At 39.6% G+C, this 20,687-nt stretch overlaps 1 protein-coding gene across 2 annotated transcripts in view; it reads right to left on the bottom strand.

Moving 5' to 3' along the window:
* Positions 1 to 20,687, bottom strand: part of LOC109523206 (stromal membrane-associated protein 1-like) — a 54,388-nt gene that overhangs the window by 12,861 nt on the left and 20,840 nt on the right. For both annotated transcript variants that reach the window (XM_019882204.1, XM_019882205.1), the window contains exons 5-8: positions 20,562 to 20,627; positions 16,956 to 17,030; positions 3,713 to 3,773; positions 1,049 to 1,158 (exon numbers count right to left, since the gene is read on the bottom strand). In XM_019882204.1, coding sequence (XP_019737763.1) covers positions 1,049 to 1,158; positions 3,713 to 3,773; positions 16,956 to 17,030; positions 20,562 to 20,627 — 312 coding nt within the window. The remainder of the gene's footprint in view (positions 1 to 1,048; positions 1,159 to 3,712; positions 3,774 to 16,955; positions 17,031 to 20,561; positions 20,628 to 20,687) is intronic.

The following is a 20,687-nucleotide window of genomic DNA, read 5'->3' on the forward strand; positions in this document are numbered from 1 at the left end:
ACTTAAGTTTCCCTTTTTTTCCCATTTGTGCAATTCAAAATTGGTGTTATTCAAATTCATTGTTTCCTTTATTCTAAATTTGAATTGTTGTGGGTGTTAATGTTTGATTTCTTCATTTGCTTAACCCACTGCTTGGATTGGCTTTGTGAGATTGGCCCACAGTATGTTCAAGGACAGGCCAAGATGGCTTTTACAAATTAAAAAGTATGGCACTTAGCTTTGATACACCAGAAATAATTTATCTGTAAAATAACAGTAAATTAGTAGCAGCAGGGAGGCCAGTAATTTACGGTGATTTAACAATGCCTCGAATCTAATAATAGAGTACTGTATTTTGAATTACAGTATATTACCTTAGGATAACGGTGGGTCATAAGGTAATTTCACACAACCGCTACAGAATAACAAACTAATAAAGGGGTTTAAGAAATGGCAAGTCTAATGCACTTACAACCCAATGTTGAAAAGAGAGTGCCATCTAGAGGAGTCAACAACTGGTTCATGAAGCAAATTTGAAGCTTCATGTTCCCATCATAAATAAAGATAAAAAGACGTGGTGCCTCCTTTCCACCGCTGTGAAATTCCAGTTTGTTATTCACAACCGAGCATCCACTGTTAATTTACATGTGGGTATAAATATTTAATGGTATTTGATGTATTTTATTTTCAAAATACAGTAAGATACCGTTCTCTCATCAGAAATGGACAGCAATCCGTAGTTGTATACTGTCAAATTACAGTTCTTGCTGACTGATTTAACTGTTAATTTACAAACTACGGACGGACATTTAACAGTATTTTACAATTGTTATTAAAAAGAGTCAGATACTGTTGTGAATTCACCGTAAATGTACAGAATTCCGTTACAGTGTATAATCTGCGGTGTGTGTCTACAATGTTGGTATGACATCCATTATTGAAGAGATGTTGCAATTTTAGACATGATTGTGTGTGTTTATGTGCCATCGCTTCAGTGGTCTCAGTTGATTCCCTCTAAAGCAGCCAGTACACTGATAAGAGACATTGTGTCGGTGTGCGTGGATATTACCTTCGCCTGTTGCGTGTTGTTGGAGGACGGGAGAGGGTTGGAGACCATTGGTCCAAAGATGTCCAGCTCATCATTGATCGGTGAGCCTTTTGCTTGACTGGCTGGAGTATCTGAAAGACAGAAAAGGATTGTTCCTGTTGCTGAATACTCGCTGGTTCCACTATTGACAAAAATGCCACGTTTTTGTGATTGAGAAAGAACATCTGAATGGAAAAACCCTGATTTATTTCATTGGAAAATCAAATTCAAGTCCTGATTTTGGCAGGCTATTAACCCTTTCAGGGCCAGTGGTTACGACAGTGGACAGCTTATCATCTTATCAGGTTACAGGGTGCACGAAAGGGTTAAATACAAGGTGTCGGCCTCCATGTGATCACAAGAGCTTAAAGAAAAGAGGTATTGAATAACTATTGGCAAACAGTGGACTGGCAACATCATCTCAAAGTCGATATCAATGTCACAAGTCTGACATGACTCCAAACGTGGACACTTATCTAAAATGGACTAAAAGTTAAGTTCAAATTCTGTGGCTGGTTGCCATAGAAAAGTAGTACGAACTTTCTGGCATTTACTACGCTATTTTCTTTCTCTCATGTCTCAAAACAAGTAGAGTACAAGACCCCCAAAAAAGGCAGTAACAAGTGAGAAACATTTTGAAGACCGAGAGCTCTTTCATCATTTGTGGCGAAAGTGCCATATTCGAACAGATTTCATCTTGAGAATCAAAATATTAATATTTTTATTTCTAAATAGATGTAGTCAAGTTCAGATTTCATTTTGGCCTTGGCCCCCTTTTGCCTCACACCCTAAGGCATATTAAAGGCTGGAGTAGAGTTCATTTTCACTGAAGAGGTGATTTACGTGACACCTGAGTGGAAGATGAAAATATAGACTTCCTTTGACTAAAATGGAGTATACAGATGGTTTTACAGCCCAGGTAAGGGCTGAATTAATTTATTATGATAATTGTCTTCCTGGTGGTGTGGTTGTAAGATTAGAACTCAATGATCTGTAATTGCAGAGTTGGATGGGTACAACACTCCCATTCATCCAGTTATTGGCCAACAATTATGTTTGAAATGACAGAGTTGGTATGACTTTAGGGCAAAAGACAAACAAGAACAAACATAAAGCAAAGGTCTGTTTCAATACGAAGTGATTGTGAAATAATTTTGGAACCGACCTGAAAAAGTGTGAATTACTTGCTGTGTTCAAAAACAGGTTCAATAGTACAAAAAAAAAAAAAACCTTAAAAATCCCCAACATAAATCATGTATAAGTCGGTAAACTGATTAAATGATGTAATTTTTGGAATTTGTTAGATTGAGTGTAATATAATGAAATATTGATGATGAGTTTCAGAGTACAACAATATGTAAATGTGTATTTACGTGCTGCATGTGAATATGCTGTACACAGAAGTGGAAGTGCAGTTGTGTATATAGGAGTAGGTACACATATACACACACACACTTTGCAGTTTTATTTTTGTTTGTTCATACAGGTATATATGCGGCCTGTCTGATTAAGCTGCAGCTTTGACAGACATTCGCTTTCATATTCAGATTTTTATCCACACTTCTAAGTGGCAAGATTCCATTATGGAGATGAGCAGGAAGGAGAAAAGGGCCCATCATCGTCGTCATCATCATCATCATCATCATCATCTTTTCCTCCATGGTTGCAACGAGATGGGGCTGCCTCTCTAGAGCACTCTCAACTTCTCCATGGAAACAGACCAACTGTACAAGATGTAGGAGGTTTTGGGTTTTTTTGTTTTTTTAGTAATCATCCAGTATCCCTTTACGCCACACAAAAAAATTCACTCACATGTGAAACTGTTCACCTGCTTTTACTCTTGTAAATAGTGGTAAGGCAAGTGACAGAATGTGTATTATTAAATGGTAAAAGCAAAATCTCAAGTACAGTGGATATAAGATACAGGCTCTTGTTCAAATGCCATTTTTTGTTTGTTTGTGTTTTTAAAATATGAGAAATCAAAAGAATAAATAATCAGAATACCGTGTTTAGACACAGGGTGCCACATATAAGGAACATTTTGGGCTTGATTTTTTTTACCCTTTAACTTTTTAGTCTATGTAGACAAACTGCAACAATACCCCAGCTCTTTTAGGAGTCAACAAATCAATTCTACGTTTAATACCATTTATCGACTTGCCTATCAATTTGTAGACTTGCCTGACATACCAGGTCACAAAATATCACAACCTTAGTTGTCTTGGTACCTGTACCTTTGGTATCTAATATATTAAGAAATGGGGAGGAAAGTGGGGTGCAGAATTACAGTACAATTAGCCGCTTGCCTAGATGCAGGAGGAATGTTTGGGACGCCTTTTCACATTTATACAAGCTGGCAATGTAAAGCAGAGCATATTCACTCTTCATAGATCAAAAGTCATGAACATGCAAGAAAAGCCCTCGACATGACTCATATATCCTGACTGCATTCAACTGTTCACTAATGGCAGACATCTATCAACTACAAATGCCAGCTAAATTAATCAACAACTGTAAATACTCATTTTGGCATCTTGGGTTCAATTTGCATATCTGCCACATTAGGCAGAAACTCATCACACTTTGTCCCAATATGGGATATGGAAATCTTTTCATGAAAGAGTGTGAGGGTTTCTCATGTCTTACCCAAGCCCAAAAGGTCCACAGCTGCCTCTTGATTTTTCTTGGGACTGGCTCTCGACTCCGACTGAATTTAAAAAAAAAAAAACAACGACAAAAAGCAAGGCCATTAAAGAATGCCTAACAACGTCAATTGTACCATGGCAATATCATTCGATATCAAATTGAGAGAACTATTTTAATTTAAAACAGATACACAGGACAGAGAAAGTGAAAGGCAGATTCAGTGTCGAAGAAATGTAAAAATAAAAACAAAAAAAAACATGAATACGGAAGAGAGAATCGGTAATATCAGAGAGAAAACTGATGTGGGGGAGTGTAACAAGCGTAACAAGGGCGACTGCATGGGATTTAAGAGCTCTACAATGCTGCTAAGAAAAACCAATTTCCCCTCCGACTAAAGATCGATGGGTCACATTAAAGGCAATACCTTACCAATTCCAGGCAATGAAAACAATTACAGTGCCTAAGCCTCATCAGTCATGCATTGGCTGTGAATTGGGCGCAGAGACTGAAGAAGCACGTGAAAAGTAGTGGCCCCAATCCCAGCAGGAAGCCACCTGGCTAACTGCGGAAAATTGTTGTTTCTTGGCTCATATTGGTTCGGAATTAACTTAAGTAGCTCAAGCCAAATTGAAATCTTTATTATCACTTTCAAAGAACAGCAAATGACACAGCGACTTCAAAACCCAGAAGCAATTTTCAGTGGTTGTTTTGTGATTGGTTAATTTATGCGGTATACTGTGAGACTGACAAATTGTTACAAATTAAGATTATGCCGTTTGAGCATAAATATTGAATGAGAATTGCTTGTGCTTTAAAGTCAACATGAACTCTGTTGTCTTGATTCACTTGGCTTAGCAAATACTGCACATCAGCGTTGTAGCCAATGTCAGAATTTAATTTGGGATTGGAAGCAAAACTGAAATGTCCGGTATTTTCCGCACTCTAGCATTCAATTGTTTCCCCGGTTCGTGTTCCTATGCCATCTATTGGTGATTATTAGCAGGATTCAATTGTAACCTAAAAGGGTTCTGCCCAACACTAATTGACGTGCATTCACCAACACACACTCAGACAACTACTACTGTGAGCTCTGCCCAGCCATTATGAAATGACGATAGTACCAAAAGCAAAGTTAACTCCTGACTAAACGAAGGAAGAAGGAGACAAGCAAGGTCTCTAAGGATATTTAGCCCCTTGTGGATGTGAGCCCACCAAGTTTGTGAACCTTTTTGACTTTTGTAATGCCATTTGTATTTATATGTTTCCTGTCCATGTTTGGGACCAGTTTTGCCACTATTGTAGCTTCTATTCTATACGCCTTATAATGCAGCGTGCCCTATATAGGAAAAAATGTTTTAAAATAGGCCCTTCATTGAAGGTGCGCTTTATAACCCTAAGTGCTTTATAGTGTAGAAAATACGGTACTCACTACAAAGTATAATAAAACTATGATTACAACAGTGCTGTAAACTGGATTTTTGGATTCATGTGTTAAGGTACTAAAATATTTAATACAACATATAAAGAGATACATAAAACAAAAAATTCTGTTGTGGGGCCAAAACGAGATAGAAATGAGAAAATCCATAGTTTATTGATGCATACAAAGTTCAATTTCCTGCTGTAAAACCTGGGCAATTTGCATCGATTGGGCCGTCAACCTGTCAATATTTGACGAGACCACATTGTCTCGTTAGTGAGACACGTTGAGTTTTCCTGCCGAGAAAGAGTTTTGAGGGACAAACCTCTTGTAATGAGTTACCTGGGCTGACACTGAGTGATGTCGCCGGAGAAAGTTAGTAAGGGACTGCGACAGGCTGTCGGGATCATTTCTCTTCCAAGTGGTAAACGAGGAATTGGAACGGAGGCGAGAAATCGATAGCGCTTCACCTGAATGTGTGAATAGAGTCTCATTTGATGGCCAAGGTGCTGCGTGCCAGCTTTAGAGGGAAAAAAGCAATCCCTGAAATGCTGTCTGTCACATCTGATTGTTGTAACATCCACACCAGACAACCGTGTTCACATGTCTGTCACAATTGACAGGGTAGGTTGTTTTTATGTATGCCTGATGTACAAGACAGGAGCCTCATCAGACATTTTTAAATCTAGTCGAAAATTCAGCTGTTGTTTTTGCTTCAGCGACAGCCCACATTGAAATACCCAAATGTTGTCTAGAATAATTAGGATTGGGGGGGGGGGTAGAAATACCCAAATGTAGTCTAGAATAATTAGGATGGGGGGCTTCCAGAAATGGTAATATGGTTCATAAATATTTATGAAGCACATAAAACTGGACCAAAGATTCTCAGGGGGTTCTGTAGCATCAAAGTATGAGATGGTACTTTTATACAATCAAAAGCTCTCAGAGAGCAAAGACCATTTGCCAAGGCTACATCTTTTTTTTTCTCCTGTGAAATGAGTGAATGAACAGATGCTATCTAGGATATGATGGTCTAAAAACAAGGTTTTATCCAGCAATGGGGATGCAATAACAGGTGTTGAATGAAATATTAGCTCTAGAAGTGTTAACTAACAGTGTAAGCTTCTGATAAGCGGCACATTCTTGATTGCTTAATTCAGTTGTTGAAGCAGTGGAGGTGTGGGTGCGGTGTGAGTTTGTTTGTGTTGATGTGTCCATGCGTTACATTAACATAACATGCATCGAGTACAGACGGCCAAACATGCTCACTAGCCGTCCGTCTTTGTAACCAAAGTTGTATTGACCATCAGCGCTGCAGTATATGCAGTACAGGATTACGGCTCGTATTTTGACCAAAACGTGTCACAGACATTTTATTAAGATGCCTGAGAACGGTTTTCAGTTGTGAATAAATCTCCTTTAATGTTAAAAATATCAAATAAAGTTTTTGTTTGCCACAAATTAAAATCTGTATGGCATTTCTTTGAAAAAAACAGTACGAGGTAGCTACTCAAAAAATAAACGAACCATAAAAATTTAGCTTTCATGAGGAACGACAGAAATCTTCTGTCGAGAAGATGAAATTCTGTGGATTTGGACAACTGGAAGTTATACAACATGTCAAAATTATTGATTGGTCCCCAGTTGTCGATTAATTGTTGCACCTCTAAATATCTGAGCATTTCAGATTGCATCAGGGTTTTTCTCTTTTTCCCAAGCACAATATATATATCCAAACTGTGTCATCAGTCACATGTTCCAACACGTTTCCTCACGTGAAAAAAAATGGGTGCATATTCAAAACACGTCAAGCTGGATTGACATGGTATGGTTCAAGTGACATCTTTCTGATTAATTTGCAAATGTAAAATGTCTTCTCGGCAATGTGTCACTTGAAATGCACCCGTACATTGATTTTGGAAAAAGAAAAAAACAGTTGCAGGCATCATCTCAGGAAAGATGTGCATGTGTTGTACAAATATAGTCACCAGTTGGAAAAGGTATCATGTCCGGACTTTCAGGACATAGATTGCGTGTGGACTAAATAAACAAACACTTTAACTAATTTCGATGTATTCAGGAGAATTTTGCTAAAAGATAATTTTGGGCAACTTTGACTAAGGCTACAGCTTTGACACAACCGGCTGCATGTGTGGGGTTGAAAAAAAACAAAACAAAAACACAAAACCCAAATACGCTGTCCCTCGCACATACAGTAAAAGGAGGATTCGAAACAAAGGTCTGATTGTCAGAGGAAAACAATGACTCGGGGAAGAGCAAACAATAATGAGTGTTGAGGGGAGGAAAACAAATAACGAAAGGAGTGGGAGACGACGGTTGCCAATTGGCTGGCAGGGAGAGCAAGTGGCCAAGAGGGGATGGAAACAAAAGGGGCAGGAAAGGGAGGACAAATAAGAGAGTGAGAGAGGAAAAAAAAATTGAGGGCATTCGCGGAACATAAAACAGAGAGTGCCGCAAATGAATTGTGGGCGCTGTCCACATTCGACATTCTGGAAGGGCAACTGAGCGAATAGTCCCTCCAAGACAGTTGTACACAGTCTGTGTGTGTGTGTGTGTGTGTGTGTGTGTGTGTGTGTGTGTGTGTGTGTGTGTGTGTGTGTGTGTGTGTGTGTGTGTGTGTGTTGCACCATCATTTAGGCTAGCGTGTTCCTGACACTTTGGGAAAATGCCACATGTTCATGCTGGGGGGGCATTTCCTCAGCTTTTACAAATGCTGTCTAATCCATTAAGAGGGAATGCCAGCACACACCATCCACAGCAATATTGCGCAATCTTAATCACTGTGAAAGGAGGTTCACGACGTTACTCATCTTTTCATGGACAGTTCAGGGAGACACCGTAGTGTTACTACACTGCTGAATGTGCGCGTGAGTAAATCAGCTCCTTGGATTGACTGGTTTGAGCAGTATGCCGGAAGGCAAGGGTGTCAAACTCTTTTTTGTCGCGGACCACATTGTGGTTACGGTTTCCTTAGGAGGGCCATTATGAATTTTGGTAAACCATATAAATCCACATATTACACACACAGCGCACAACAAATTGATGAATAACGAGTTTTGGAATCACAAGTCAAGAATAATGACTGTTATTGTGGATTACATATGACAATTTGAAATTTTGCTTCAGACTTTAGCAAGCATCATGGAACTTGACATGCGTGATTTGCTTTCGCGGGCCGCATAGTATGATGTGGCGGGCCAGATCTGGACCCCGGGCCTTGACTTTGACTCCAGTGCCGTAAGGCTACAGGTTGCAATTCAATACAGACTCCATTCAAGGATCATTTTTTTAACTGTTTGCATGTTTGTTGTAAAACTCGCAAAAAAATGTTGTCACCACCTTTAATAATAATAATAATAATAAATTTCATTTATAAGCGCCTTTCAAAACACTCAAGGACACTTTACAATCAAAACAAGAACAATGAAACCACAGATAAAATTATAAATAATAAAAGGAGAGATGAATTTTCTCGTCTTCGGTTTTGTCACAAATGGTTTATGATAAAGTTGAATATGTTACAGATGTACACCTGTGGAAAAAACATCCAGTAGAAGGAGAACTCTTCAAAATGATCGGTTTCACTGGTTACTGTTGACGTAAAAGGACTGTTGTGTTTTATTCTATAAATAACTACTATGACAACATAATTAGTAAATTCCAAACACAAATATTGTCCTTTTAGAGCATTGTGGAACGGTCAAAATAGTAAAAAAAAAAAAAAAAATCCAATGATTTCAGACCTCAAATAATGCAAGACATAAAACAAGCTGAAATTGCAATTATTTAAATGTTGAAGTCAACCCCAAAATTTTCTTGACAATAAACTGTTCTATGCCACTTCATCAGTCTAAATGCTGCATTCCGATTCACATGCATTTGTGCAATATGAGTTAACCAGCAAAATTTTTAGCCATCTCAGGGGATGACAATTGTGCCACTTTCTGCCGGCTGAAAATGACCTCACGGTTGCTAAGGGCTCAGGTAGAGACCAATCACGGCTCACTTGTTTTCTAAAGCTGAGCACCCAGTCAATATCTTGAGTTGGGCCGAGTTAGTACTGAGAGAGCACGAATGAAAGGGCGTCAATTTGTTCCAGCCTCTCCCCAAAAAATTAAACCTGATTTTTGTTGTTTAATAATGTGTCAAAAGTTTGCAGAATCATTTTTGTCAAGGTGGGGTAAAAATATACTGGTCATGTTTTGATTCATTAAATTGTGCAAGCCCATTGCAGCGTCTTCATGCATATGCTGTATATGTAACCTGACTTCATGAAATTGATAATGGGCTTTTACAGAGATCTATAGGGGTTGCAGTGTTGACAACAACAGTACTGTGCAACAATCAGTGGTGGTGCATTTAGAGGCTGCAGCAGAGAGTGGATCACCTTTGTTTGCTGACAGCTGCTGTACTAAGTCCACGAAAGAGAAAAATAAAATTGCCACTGGCTAGATGAGTCAATAATACTGAAAAAAGACAGCTGCAGTGGAGTTTGAGATTGAAAAAAAAAATGGTGTGGATGTAAGGGAAAGGAAAGGCGGGCAACTTCAGTGATCGGGGAAGCAATAGGAAGGAAAGACAAAAGGTGATGCAGGGTTAGAGTCGAAGAATGTTGCTTGTGAAGTCGTGATGAGAGATGGAGGAAGTGAGAAATGGGCATTGAGCGCGGAGAGGGGGAGGATATAAACAATGAGGATGAAAAGCAAGAAAAAAAAAACAAAACGAAAGAAGATCGATAGCAGGTGGAGATGATGACAGAGGGAAGGTGGGGTGGAAGGAAATGGCATAACAGCAACGCTGATGAAATTAAGACGGGAAAATGTGTGGTGCATCCCTGCAGTTCTGCACCATTCTTCAAGGCCTGATACTCAGCTGGACAATTTTACACATATGCACACCCCATATCTACAAGTTTCCACATGCTGCCCAAGCTCCTACGTAATGAAATGTTTAGTGTCTGTGAGAAACTGTCAACGGGGGAAATATGCAATGATACTCATAGGAGGAAAGTTATCACACAACATTAAATACTTATTAAAATATGGTGACTCGAATGTAATCAGCAAACTCAGGGGTGCCTCTTAAAATGTCTGTAATTCAAACGAGTTGAGAAAATGTCCGCGTGGTACAACCCTGACTATCAAATCTATCCTGCTGTTAAGGCACTCGCTCTCTTCTTGCTTTGATTCACCCCCATCTCTTATCCTTCATTTGTCCCACCTCGAGCTGTCATTATCTTTCCTTTCTTTTCTCTCCTCATGTCTGTTGCTCTCTTTCCAGACACTAAATCAGTGTCATCCCATTGGGCTGCTGGCATATGTCGTCTTTTTCTTTTGCGATCATGAATAAATAATCAAAGAGCACGAGACGCCGCTCATGGAAGGCACTTGTCTTTGTTGGATATACAAATGAGAGTGATTTTGGATGAGTTTGACGGTAGTCCTTGTTCATTCAACACGAAGATGGCGGGAGTTTTTTTTTTTTTGCTTGTTTTGGGATTTTTTTTACACTTCATAAGGCATGACTTGAGGAGAGCAGTCGAAAAAGGCTTGTATAACTGCAGTAAAGTGCGATGGCCAAACAACCGCATTTGAGACTGGTCAACATTAGATTGATTGCACAAGGAGCATGCAGACAACCAACAATTGGTGACTCCTAAAAACACACTGCGCACCCTGCAACAGCGGCAGTGCTCTTTCAGGTCTAGCAGTCAGTGGCGGGGGGGAGATCGATAGCTTAGCCACAATGAGGCTAATCAATAAAATGGATTTCTACTGCTGAAGGAGGACAGCCAATCCTGCTACCAAGAAAAGACGCATGAAAAACACAGACACATCATAAATGCACATATGTCCCCTCCCACAACAAGCACAAACACTGCTGTTGTTATTATGTGGGAGCGCATTCATTTCATTGAAAACGTTAAAACCCAGTTTCTCGAGCAGAAGGAACCGTATCCATGAGTCGGGGGACATTTGTAGGGGTTGTTTTGGTAACAAATAGGTAATACAGATGAGTAATAGTATGATAGAGTGATCTTGTTTTGGAGTGGTTTGAGCCTGTCAATCTATTGGACAACGGATTTCTGTAGAAACCATTTAATTCCCTGTTTTTGAAGTTATTTTCAAAGTAGTGCCTCAAAAGTTGGAAATCTAAAAGACTTAACTACTTTAGTAAATATATGGTTCTAACATTGCCCAAATATGTTTTTTTTACAGATTGTATACCATCTTAATTGTACACAATATGTCATGGGGTAAAAACCCAGTTTCTCGAGCAGAAGGAACCGTATCCATGAGTCGGGGGACATTTGTAGGGGTTGTTTTGGTAACAAATAGGTAATACAGATGAGTAATAGTATGATAGAGTGATCTTGTTTTGGAGTGGTTTGAGCCTGTCAATCTATTGGACAACGGATTTCTGTAGAAACCATTTAATTCCCTGTTTTTGAAGTTATTTTCAAAGTAGTGCCTCAAAAGTTGGAAATCTAAAAGACTTAACTACTTTAGTAAATATATGGTTCTAACATTGCCCAAATATGTTTTTTTTACAGATTGTATACCATCTTAATTGTACACAATATGTCATGGGGTAATGACATTGAATCCCAGCAACTGAAATCTCACTCTTTCTCTCTGAAACAGCACACGGCAAAATATGATGTCTTTAACAACCATCTTTAGAAAATACTGTTTCTCTCAGAAAAAAATAATTGGATTTCAGTGATTAAAAAAATGCACCACTGGCCCAACAAATATATTTTTTAGGGCAATGTCGATTTTTGGCAGGAAAAAAAAAACAAATACAGATTAGTCATTCCAGTATGTTACACATACAGCACATTTGACAATAAAGTTGTATCCAATCCAATCCAAAATCCAATCCAGTAATTTTAAAAATATATAATGCATGAAATAATATCACCCCACTCACCCAATGTATTTCCATGGAATGAATTATCCATTTTCTGATCCGCCTATCCTCACAAGAGTCGCGGGGTGTGCTGGAGCCTATCCCAGCCATCTTGGGGCAGTGGGCGGGGGACACCCTGAACTAGTCGCCAGCCAATCACAGGGCACACATCGGCGAACAACCATTCGCGCTAGGGACAATCTAGAGCAGGGGTCGACAACCCAAAATGTTGAAAGAGCCATATAGAACCAAAAAAACAAAAACCAAACATGTCTGGAGCCGCAAAAACTTAAAAGTCTTATATAATCATTACAATGAAGGCAACACATGCTGTATATACCGATATTAGCTATATTAGCCTACTATGAAAATGACGAAGTTGGCTATAAATACACGATAAGCCTTGATATTAAATGGTTTTTTTCCCTGCGGTGCATCCTGTAGAGCAGGGGTGCCAAACCTTTTTGGACGGAATATCTACTTTTCGATCAACCAACCTCCCGCTATCTACCCGTTACCGCACACACGCATGCCATAATGAGCGACAGTCATAACGGCCGCAAAGATAATCGAGTCATGGGACGCACTTTTGCAGCGCGTTAACTATCGTAGCTCACGTGAACTGTTTAAAAATGCTTCTCTCGGCCCTCCGGATTCCCATTCTTTGGCAGTACCCTCGGTGAATTGTACATAAAACGCCATTTTTTTTTAACAACAGTCAGCTGCCTGGCATTCCATCCTGCTAATAAAAACGTGTGTCGCAAGCTATGACGCAAATCTTCGTCGACAGAAATGTTGAAATTTAATATTTATTCTACACATTTTTACAGCATTGGAAAACGTTAATAATGTTTGTGTCATGTTTTTACTCTGACAGAAACCACATTAAAACAAAAATATATTTCCATCCCCCATATTTTTCCATTTTCAAACATTTTTGAAAAAGCTCCACGGAGCCACTAGGGTGGCGCTAAAGAGCCGCACTCGGCTCTGGAGCCGCGGGTTGCCGACCCCCGATCTAGAGTGTTCAATCAGCCTGCCATGCATGTTTTTGGGATGTGGGAGGAAACCAGATTACCCAGAGAAAACCCACACAGGCATGGGAAGAACATGCAAATTCCACACAGGAAGTCCGGAATCTAACCCCGCACCTCTGTGCTGTGAGGCTGACAAGCTAACCAGTCAGGCCGCGTAGGCATGAATTATAAACAGATTTCTCACAAGACCCCAAGATATTTAAATTCCTTCACTTAGGGCACAATCTCATCTGTGATCCAAAGGGGACCCTCCACCCTTTTCCAACTAAAGACCATGGTCTCAAATTTGGAAGTGCTCATGATATTTTTAAGATGGTGATGGATCTGCCTCTCCAGTTCTGGCTAATCCAATCACAGCTAGCCTTGAAACACAGATCAGCTTTCAAGAGTTTTTAGGCTCAAGTGCACATGCACTGTCTACAAAAATAGCGCGAAGGAGAGTCCTGCTACAACTGACTTCAAAAACATACTGCTCATGAACACTATATTTTGCTGTACAATTTTTTTGTACAGTAAGTTTTGTAAGTTTTTTTGCCAAAATTTACAAATGACTATCCATTATCCATCCATTCATATGTCTGTCCATTTTCTATTCAATTTACATTTTATAGGTGTGGTGGAGCCTATCCCAGCTAGCTTTGGGTGAGAGGTGGTGTACACCCTGGACTGGAAGCCAGCTTGTGGCAGTAAAAATAAGACATAATTCTCACCAGAAAAAAAAACTAAAAACCTGGCTAATAGTAATGCCGCAACTTTAGGACTGCCAAGCAACAAATTATGTAAAAACAAGAAATAGTGTAGCGGGCAACACCAAATTTGTATTTATAATCATGAAATTGCGGTAGGCAATGTCTCATCTCTTGATTGAGATAATTCTGTGCACTACTTTAGCATTTGCTGATTATTCAATGAGTTGCAATTTGAGGCACAAAGGGGCTCATCAAAAGCACTGTGTCTGAACAAAGTGACAGCAACTCTTGCCATTCAAATATAAATAAATAAAATTGAGTCAGAAGAAGCAAAAAATGCTTTGTAGGAGAGGACGGTGGAATTCTCTACATATACTATAGATGGCTCACCATAGCCAACATTACATGTGTCAAACTCAAGGCGCAGTGGCCAGGTCTGGCCCGCAAAAGAAAATCCAGCATGTCAACTTCCGCGATGTTAGCTAAAAGCTGTACAAACATTTGAAATTGTCATGTATAATAAATAACAATTTTGAGATGCATTTGAGATTGCATTTTTTTTGTCACGTTATCATGGTAACATGAACAACAGTCGAACAAATTATTATTCTTGACTTCTGATTCCAAAACTAGTTATCCATCAATTTGTTGTGTACTGCAAATGTAAAAGTGATTAAACATGATGTGGTTTCACATTTATGATGGCCCTTCGAGGGAAATTGTAACTCCAATCTGGCCCGCGATTAAATTGACGCCCCTGGCCTACATTTTTGCACCCTGTATCATCTGATCATGCAACACCATGGAGACACTGTTTAACACTTACACAGAATGCAGCAACACCCACACAACTGAGAGCTGAATTTCTCCCTTGTTGCTTCCCTGACCACAGAAATATGCCCATGACCCAGAAACATTCATTCGCTCTTTATATGCTACACTTGCTTGGAAAGACGAATAATATTGTTGTTATTGTATGTATGCACGTACCCATGTACGTACAGTGCCATGAAAACGTATTTGACCCCCTTCAAAATGTTTTTTTTTTTTTTGGATGGCTTTCCACACTTGAAGTTTTAAGTTTAAACTTTGAGGGTTAACAATTGCGAGTGTTTTCAAAGGTACTGAATTTTGTCTTCTCGTCAGGATTCTTTCAAGGTCGCAAATGTTCACCAAATGGTTGCGAGACATTTGCCGACAGTTATTTATTTATTGATTATTTTTAAATCGTCGCAACGAAATTTTGAACAGGTTCAAACGTAACTTGTGGCAAGACAAGCACAGTTGAACGTCTGGCAAACTCTGATGACTGTTTGGTGAACAACCTTGAACAAACCCTGATGGCAACGCAACATTTGCTCCCTTCTAAAACACTTGCAATTGTTCATAGCTCAGTGGCATAGGGGCTTTATCATTTAAAAAAAAAAAAAAATCACCGCCATTTATAACCAGTAGACTATAGCTGAGACAAATAATCAATGAACTTGAATAATTTGACAGCAAAAAGAGGTTGATGCAAAGTAGAGCCAGCGCACCACAGCAGCACATCAACTATGATACATCGTGGGGTACGGGGTGTTAAACAGAAAATAAACATTACTGAACTCCAGCATGACAAACGGCACCGCCATGGGTAACGTAGCATCTGTTGGCTAATGTCGTTAAGGTCAGCGTTCCTCAACCTATTTTTGTGCCACGGACCGGATTCACATTAACCCGTTTTGATGGACTGGCAAAGAGACTCAAAAAAAGAAATTCGAACACCACTTACCGTGCCCCTGAATGTTGTTGGTATAATTAGTGTGAGCCTTGCATTTGTTTCTGTGTAACGAGCAAGTCGTGTCTTGTGTACTACATCATTTGCATATTTTGCAAGCGACCATTCTACCAGTCTGATTTTGGGTAAAACATTTCTACCTAGTCCATGTGACAATTTAAGACTCTAAGGTCTCATCATTGTTTTCAATGGCTGTAGATAGGAAGATGCCACACCAGGAGAAAAGGTCACAGCGAAACAATGGCCTAGCTCAAGTCACCTATCTACTTATGTGCCCGTGAGGCCTAATCTAACAAAGTGATAAAAGTTTCATGATGTCGTATCCGACACCTACACAAATAAAGTTACCCTTAGCAAAGAGTTGGCGTCCGTACATTATACGACATAATAGTCTGGCAATGAAATTTCTCTTTATGCCGCTTCCCTTTTTTTGTTGCTGCCAGGCCCACAGTCCTGCTGCCGCTGTTATGAACTTTAAAGCTAACGGCAAATGGACGAGCCAAAACTAGCAACACAAGCCTAACTGTGATTCAGTCACAACAAGATCATTTTTTATTTCTAGTAGGAGAGGCGGTCGCTCTGCGAGCTACGGAGCCAGGCCCATCAGCAGCGACAGTTTCTCAAGCCTTGTAACCACTCCACTTAAAAAAGAAAAAAATTAAAAAATTAAATGTTATATATATATATTGGTTGTCTTTTTTTCAGTAAATTGAATGTGAGTTGATATGATATGCTTCTCTGTTCCACAATAAACTGTCAGTACTGTATCATTATTGTTATTTTTTGTTTCTCTAATGTCATTTAAATTTAGACATAAATGCATGAAATGGCTATGTGTTTAGTTTTTTTCTGGAATAAAGCCAAGTGCTTTATTTTTTTTTTTGAATACGACACCCGCCATTTTCATTATATGGCAATTGTATGATATAACAGTTCCAACCAAGCAATTTGATTGACAAGATTACTCGTGTGTGATCTAGCTTCATGGTTATGGTTGATAAAGAGTAATCGGATAACATTTGATTTTGCAATACAATGAAATGCAAATAAATTTAATTGATCGAAAAATGGGTAGGATAATTAATTAAAAAAATACTCAAATAGCGACATCTCGATTGTAGACTCATATTACCAGACAAACAGTCGTAAGGCAAACTTAGAATTACATTAAAATAATAGACCCTGACAATGGACATATTGGAAATAAAATGGGCGTGACTCCCAAATGGGAAAATCAGTCAATTAAAACTGAGAATCTACATTTCAATCACAAGCTGAGTGTTTTATTTGAAAAGGGTTTCTGATGGTTTTCCTTGCCAAAAAGCAAACTCACTGTGCGATTACTTCTAAGTTGGACTGAAATGATCCAATCATGAACAAACAGTACCTTTACGTTGTGTCGATCAGCTTTTTCTAAGTCCTTCTCTTTTTTCTTCTCATCTCTCTTCTTTTCATGCTCTTTCTGTAGAGGAAGCAAAGTTTCCTTTCAATTCACATTTTTTGACGTCCAATTCTTGTTTTATACTCGACACTAGTGGTTCTTAACCTGGGTTCGATCGACCACGGGGGTTCGGTGAATCGGTCTCAGGGGTTCGACGGAGCCTCTGCCATGGAGGTTTAGACACAGCCCACTCAACATGTCAATTAGTTATTACACGCCCACTTGGCCATCACTGGCTGCAGATGATCACATGGCATTGCTTGTCCAATCAGTGCTGTGGGAAATTTAGTTCGCTCAGTAGTCAGCGTGACTGTCGTGATAGTACGTTGTGTGAAAAAAAAACAACTTTTAAACACATTCTATGTCGAGCAAAAAAAGAAGGTGGTCAGACGACATGCATCATGTACATGTACATGTACAACATGCATCACGGAACACGATGGGACTCAGCGTGCTACCTGCATGATTTGTCATGGCAAGTTGAGCAACTCTCATCTCACACAGGCAAAACTAAAGGAACACTTCTCGATTCATATTTTTATTTTTCACTAAGGGTTCATGGATGCGAATATGAACTGGTTGGGTTCGGTACCTCTTACAAGGTTAAGAACCACTGCTCTAAACTCTCAATGTGCACAACAGTAAATGTATCAGGTTTAACATACTCTTTTCCATAGAGGGGTTTCATTCAATTGGAAGTAACCATCAGTCCTTGCAAAGTGACACTGATTTTTCAACAAATCGTCAAGACCTCTTATGTGGAGCTCTCCTTTCTTTTGCTTTGATGCCACATTTTCTTGGTGCAGTGAAATATTGTTCTGATACAAAAATGCTTTAGAGACTACGCTGACACAGTGAAATGTTTGGATCCAGGCTGTAATCCTTAAAATCTCCAGCACTGAACTAGTTATTTTTAAAAAGTGGGTGTTTGAAACATATAATTGTGAGTGTATTTTCGCAGTAGCTGTTGATGAATGTGAAGAACACTATTTTACAGGCTTCTGGGACCGGCAGCCCAGCAGGTGATGTAAGATCCATTCATAACAGACTCCTTTTTTTCATCCCTTCAACAACTAGTACACTGGTTTCGTGGCACAGTTTGGTCTTTGGCCTGCATTTAATGTCTCTGCTCCTCTTCCTCATTCTTTGTATATTACTTTTCACTAGGTCTCGTAATCATGGCCATTCATTTGATTGCCTGCTTCTCAAGCCCGTCATCTTTCATTTTGGTGATTATTGTCATTCTGAGACTACTTTGTCTCCATTTTGTTTTTTGTTTACCAGTTTGTTCGGCATTTGTAATATCATTTGATTTTATTTCCTCATTACTTGTATGCCTTCCTAGCCAGGCAAGCCACACCCACGAAGAAAGAGTGTCTAGAAAGCCTGCCCTCCACCGTGGCTGGGCCCTAGTTCAAAACAAGGCCATCCATCCATCCATTTTCAGATCTGCCTTATCCTCACAAGGGTGGCGGGGTGTGCTGGAGCTATCCCAGCTGTCTTCGGGCAGTAGGCGGGGGACACCCTGAAAATGGATGCCAGCCAATCGCAGGGCACACAGAGACGAAAAACCATCCGCGCTCACATTCATGTCTAGGGACAATTTAGAGTGTTCAATCAGCCTGCCATGCATGTTTTTGGAATGTGGGAGGAATCCAGATTACCCGGAGGAAACCCACGCAGGCCCGGGGAGAACATGCAAACGACGCGCTAACCACTGGACCACCGGGCCGCCCTCAAAACAAGGCGTCCAATCAAACGTGTTTATTTGCTGTGACGTATCCTTCGTGCCCAACGTGATTCTTCGGTGGCAGAAGGCCATCCTCATTCAAAATGTTGCGCAGGAGAGATGATAGTTTGTTAACAATATTCATCAATAACGCTTTCAGTTACAACAGTGGAGAGCTTACCATGTTATCAGGTGACAGGGTGTATGAAAGCGTTAATTCAGTTTTAAATAAGCGGAAACACAGAGTCATTAAAACCCAAGTAGCTGACGCCACTGGAAACACCCATTTCAACTCTTTGCCAATTGGTTCATTTCGCTGTCTATTTAGTCAGGGTTACCCTGCCTCGGAAATGTGCTTGATGAGACTATGACCAGACTCAATCGCTGGTAAAGCAATCGGTATGGATTTTCTGGCGAATGCCTTCCCTCATTGGGTTACATATTTTTTTGTTTCCTTCATTCCTGTTGCTGACCATTGCCTTGCATTTGGGTCTAGAAGACTGTATAGCAAGCGGCATGATCCTGTTCAGTGTGCCACATTAGGGCCATGGAGACAAGAGGTTCATCGCTTAGTGAGTCACTGTATATGACATCATTACCAATGTCACACAATGTCAACCCAAAAAATGCCATAAATAAAATGAATGAGTATGACATCATTACCAATGTGACACAATGTCAACCCAAAAAATGGCATAAATAAAATGAATGTGATACACTACAATTCTCGAGACACACAAGAAACTAAAGTCGCGTTGTATTTAGCGTGCCAAACTTTATAGTGGCATGTTGAAGTGATGTATTTAGTCATAAAATGTGGCCTTTTGTACCAGTCACCTACAACCGAGACTGCAAAATGAAAATAAATTGGGTGCCATCCCAAAATGAACCTCGAGAAAGGTACTGCTGTAAATTAAACAAACCACAAGTTTCACTGTGAAATACTCAAGTAGTAGGTGAAAATGAGAAAAACAACCATCACTCTTCACTACTGCTGATACTCATTTGGGTCACCTGTGAACTGGAGCCTAATTCAGCTGATTTATACTTCAGACTGGCCGCCAGCCAATTGCAGGGCAATTACGATTAAAAAAAGAAAAAAAAAAAAGATTCAAAGCTCCACACAGGAAGACCAGTGCTGTGATTTGAACCCAAAAGCTAAGAACTTCGAAACATAAAAATAAAACGTGTTCATTAATGCACCATTTTATATTACTATAAAGACTCAAAAATCAAAGTGTTCTTCATAATTAAGTTTGTTATTTTTTGTGTTTATTGCCCTAAGTCAGGGGAGGGAGCTCCGCTTCCTCAGTTTTAAAAATATGTAGTTAGTATCGTATTCCATCGGCAGAATAACATAACGTCATTCGCTTGCTGTACAAGTAACATGATGCATTCAGGGTAGCTTCACAATGTTTTTGGGAACTTGCAAGCACACAGCACTGTTTGGCACATGAATAGTTTTTCTTTGATTATATTTTTAAGATCGAGAGAAGACAAAAACTAAATTTTTATTAATTGCCTCGCCCTATTTGATACTGTCGGAATGATGTTTTCATGCACAAGTGTTGTGCGGTATGCTGATGTTTGGTCAATGTGAATTGCACGACCTCAGGGACTTGATCTTTCGTATTACTCACAAACGGGCCCCAAATTTGTCTTAGAGTTGCAGATAGAATTAGTGAAAGGTGTGTATGATCCCAGTTAACAATATCATAATATCAACAAAAACACCAAAGTACTGTCGTATTGCAGTACAGTTGTTATGAGAGCAGATTGCCACAAGCTGCACCACACCACTTTAACACAAGGAAAAACTGTACCTCCTGTTTGCTCCTGTCAGCCTGGAAGGATGGTGAGTTGGAGTGAGGAGCACCTTCACCTGACTTCTGCAAGAAAAAAATAAATAAATCTGAAATGGGGAGATATTTTGCACACACACACACACA

Source organism: Hippocampus comes, unplaced genomic scaffold, assembly GCF_001891065.2.
Source record: "Hippocampus comes isolate QL1 unplaced genomic scaffold, H_comes_QL1_v1.1 scaffold36, whole genome shotgun sequence".
Lineage (NCBI taxonomy): Eukaryota > Metazoa > Chordata > Actinopteri > Syngnathiformes > Syngnathidae > Hippocampus > Hippocampus comes.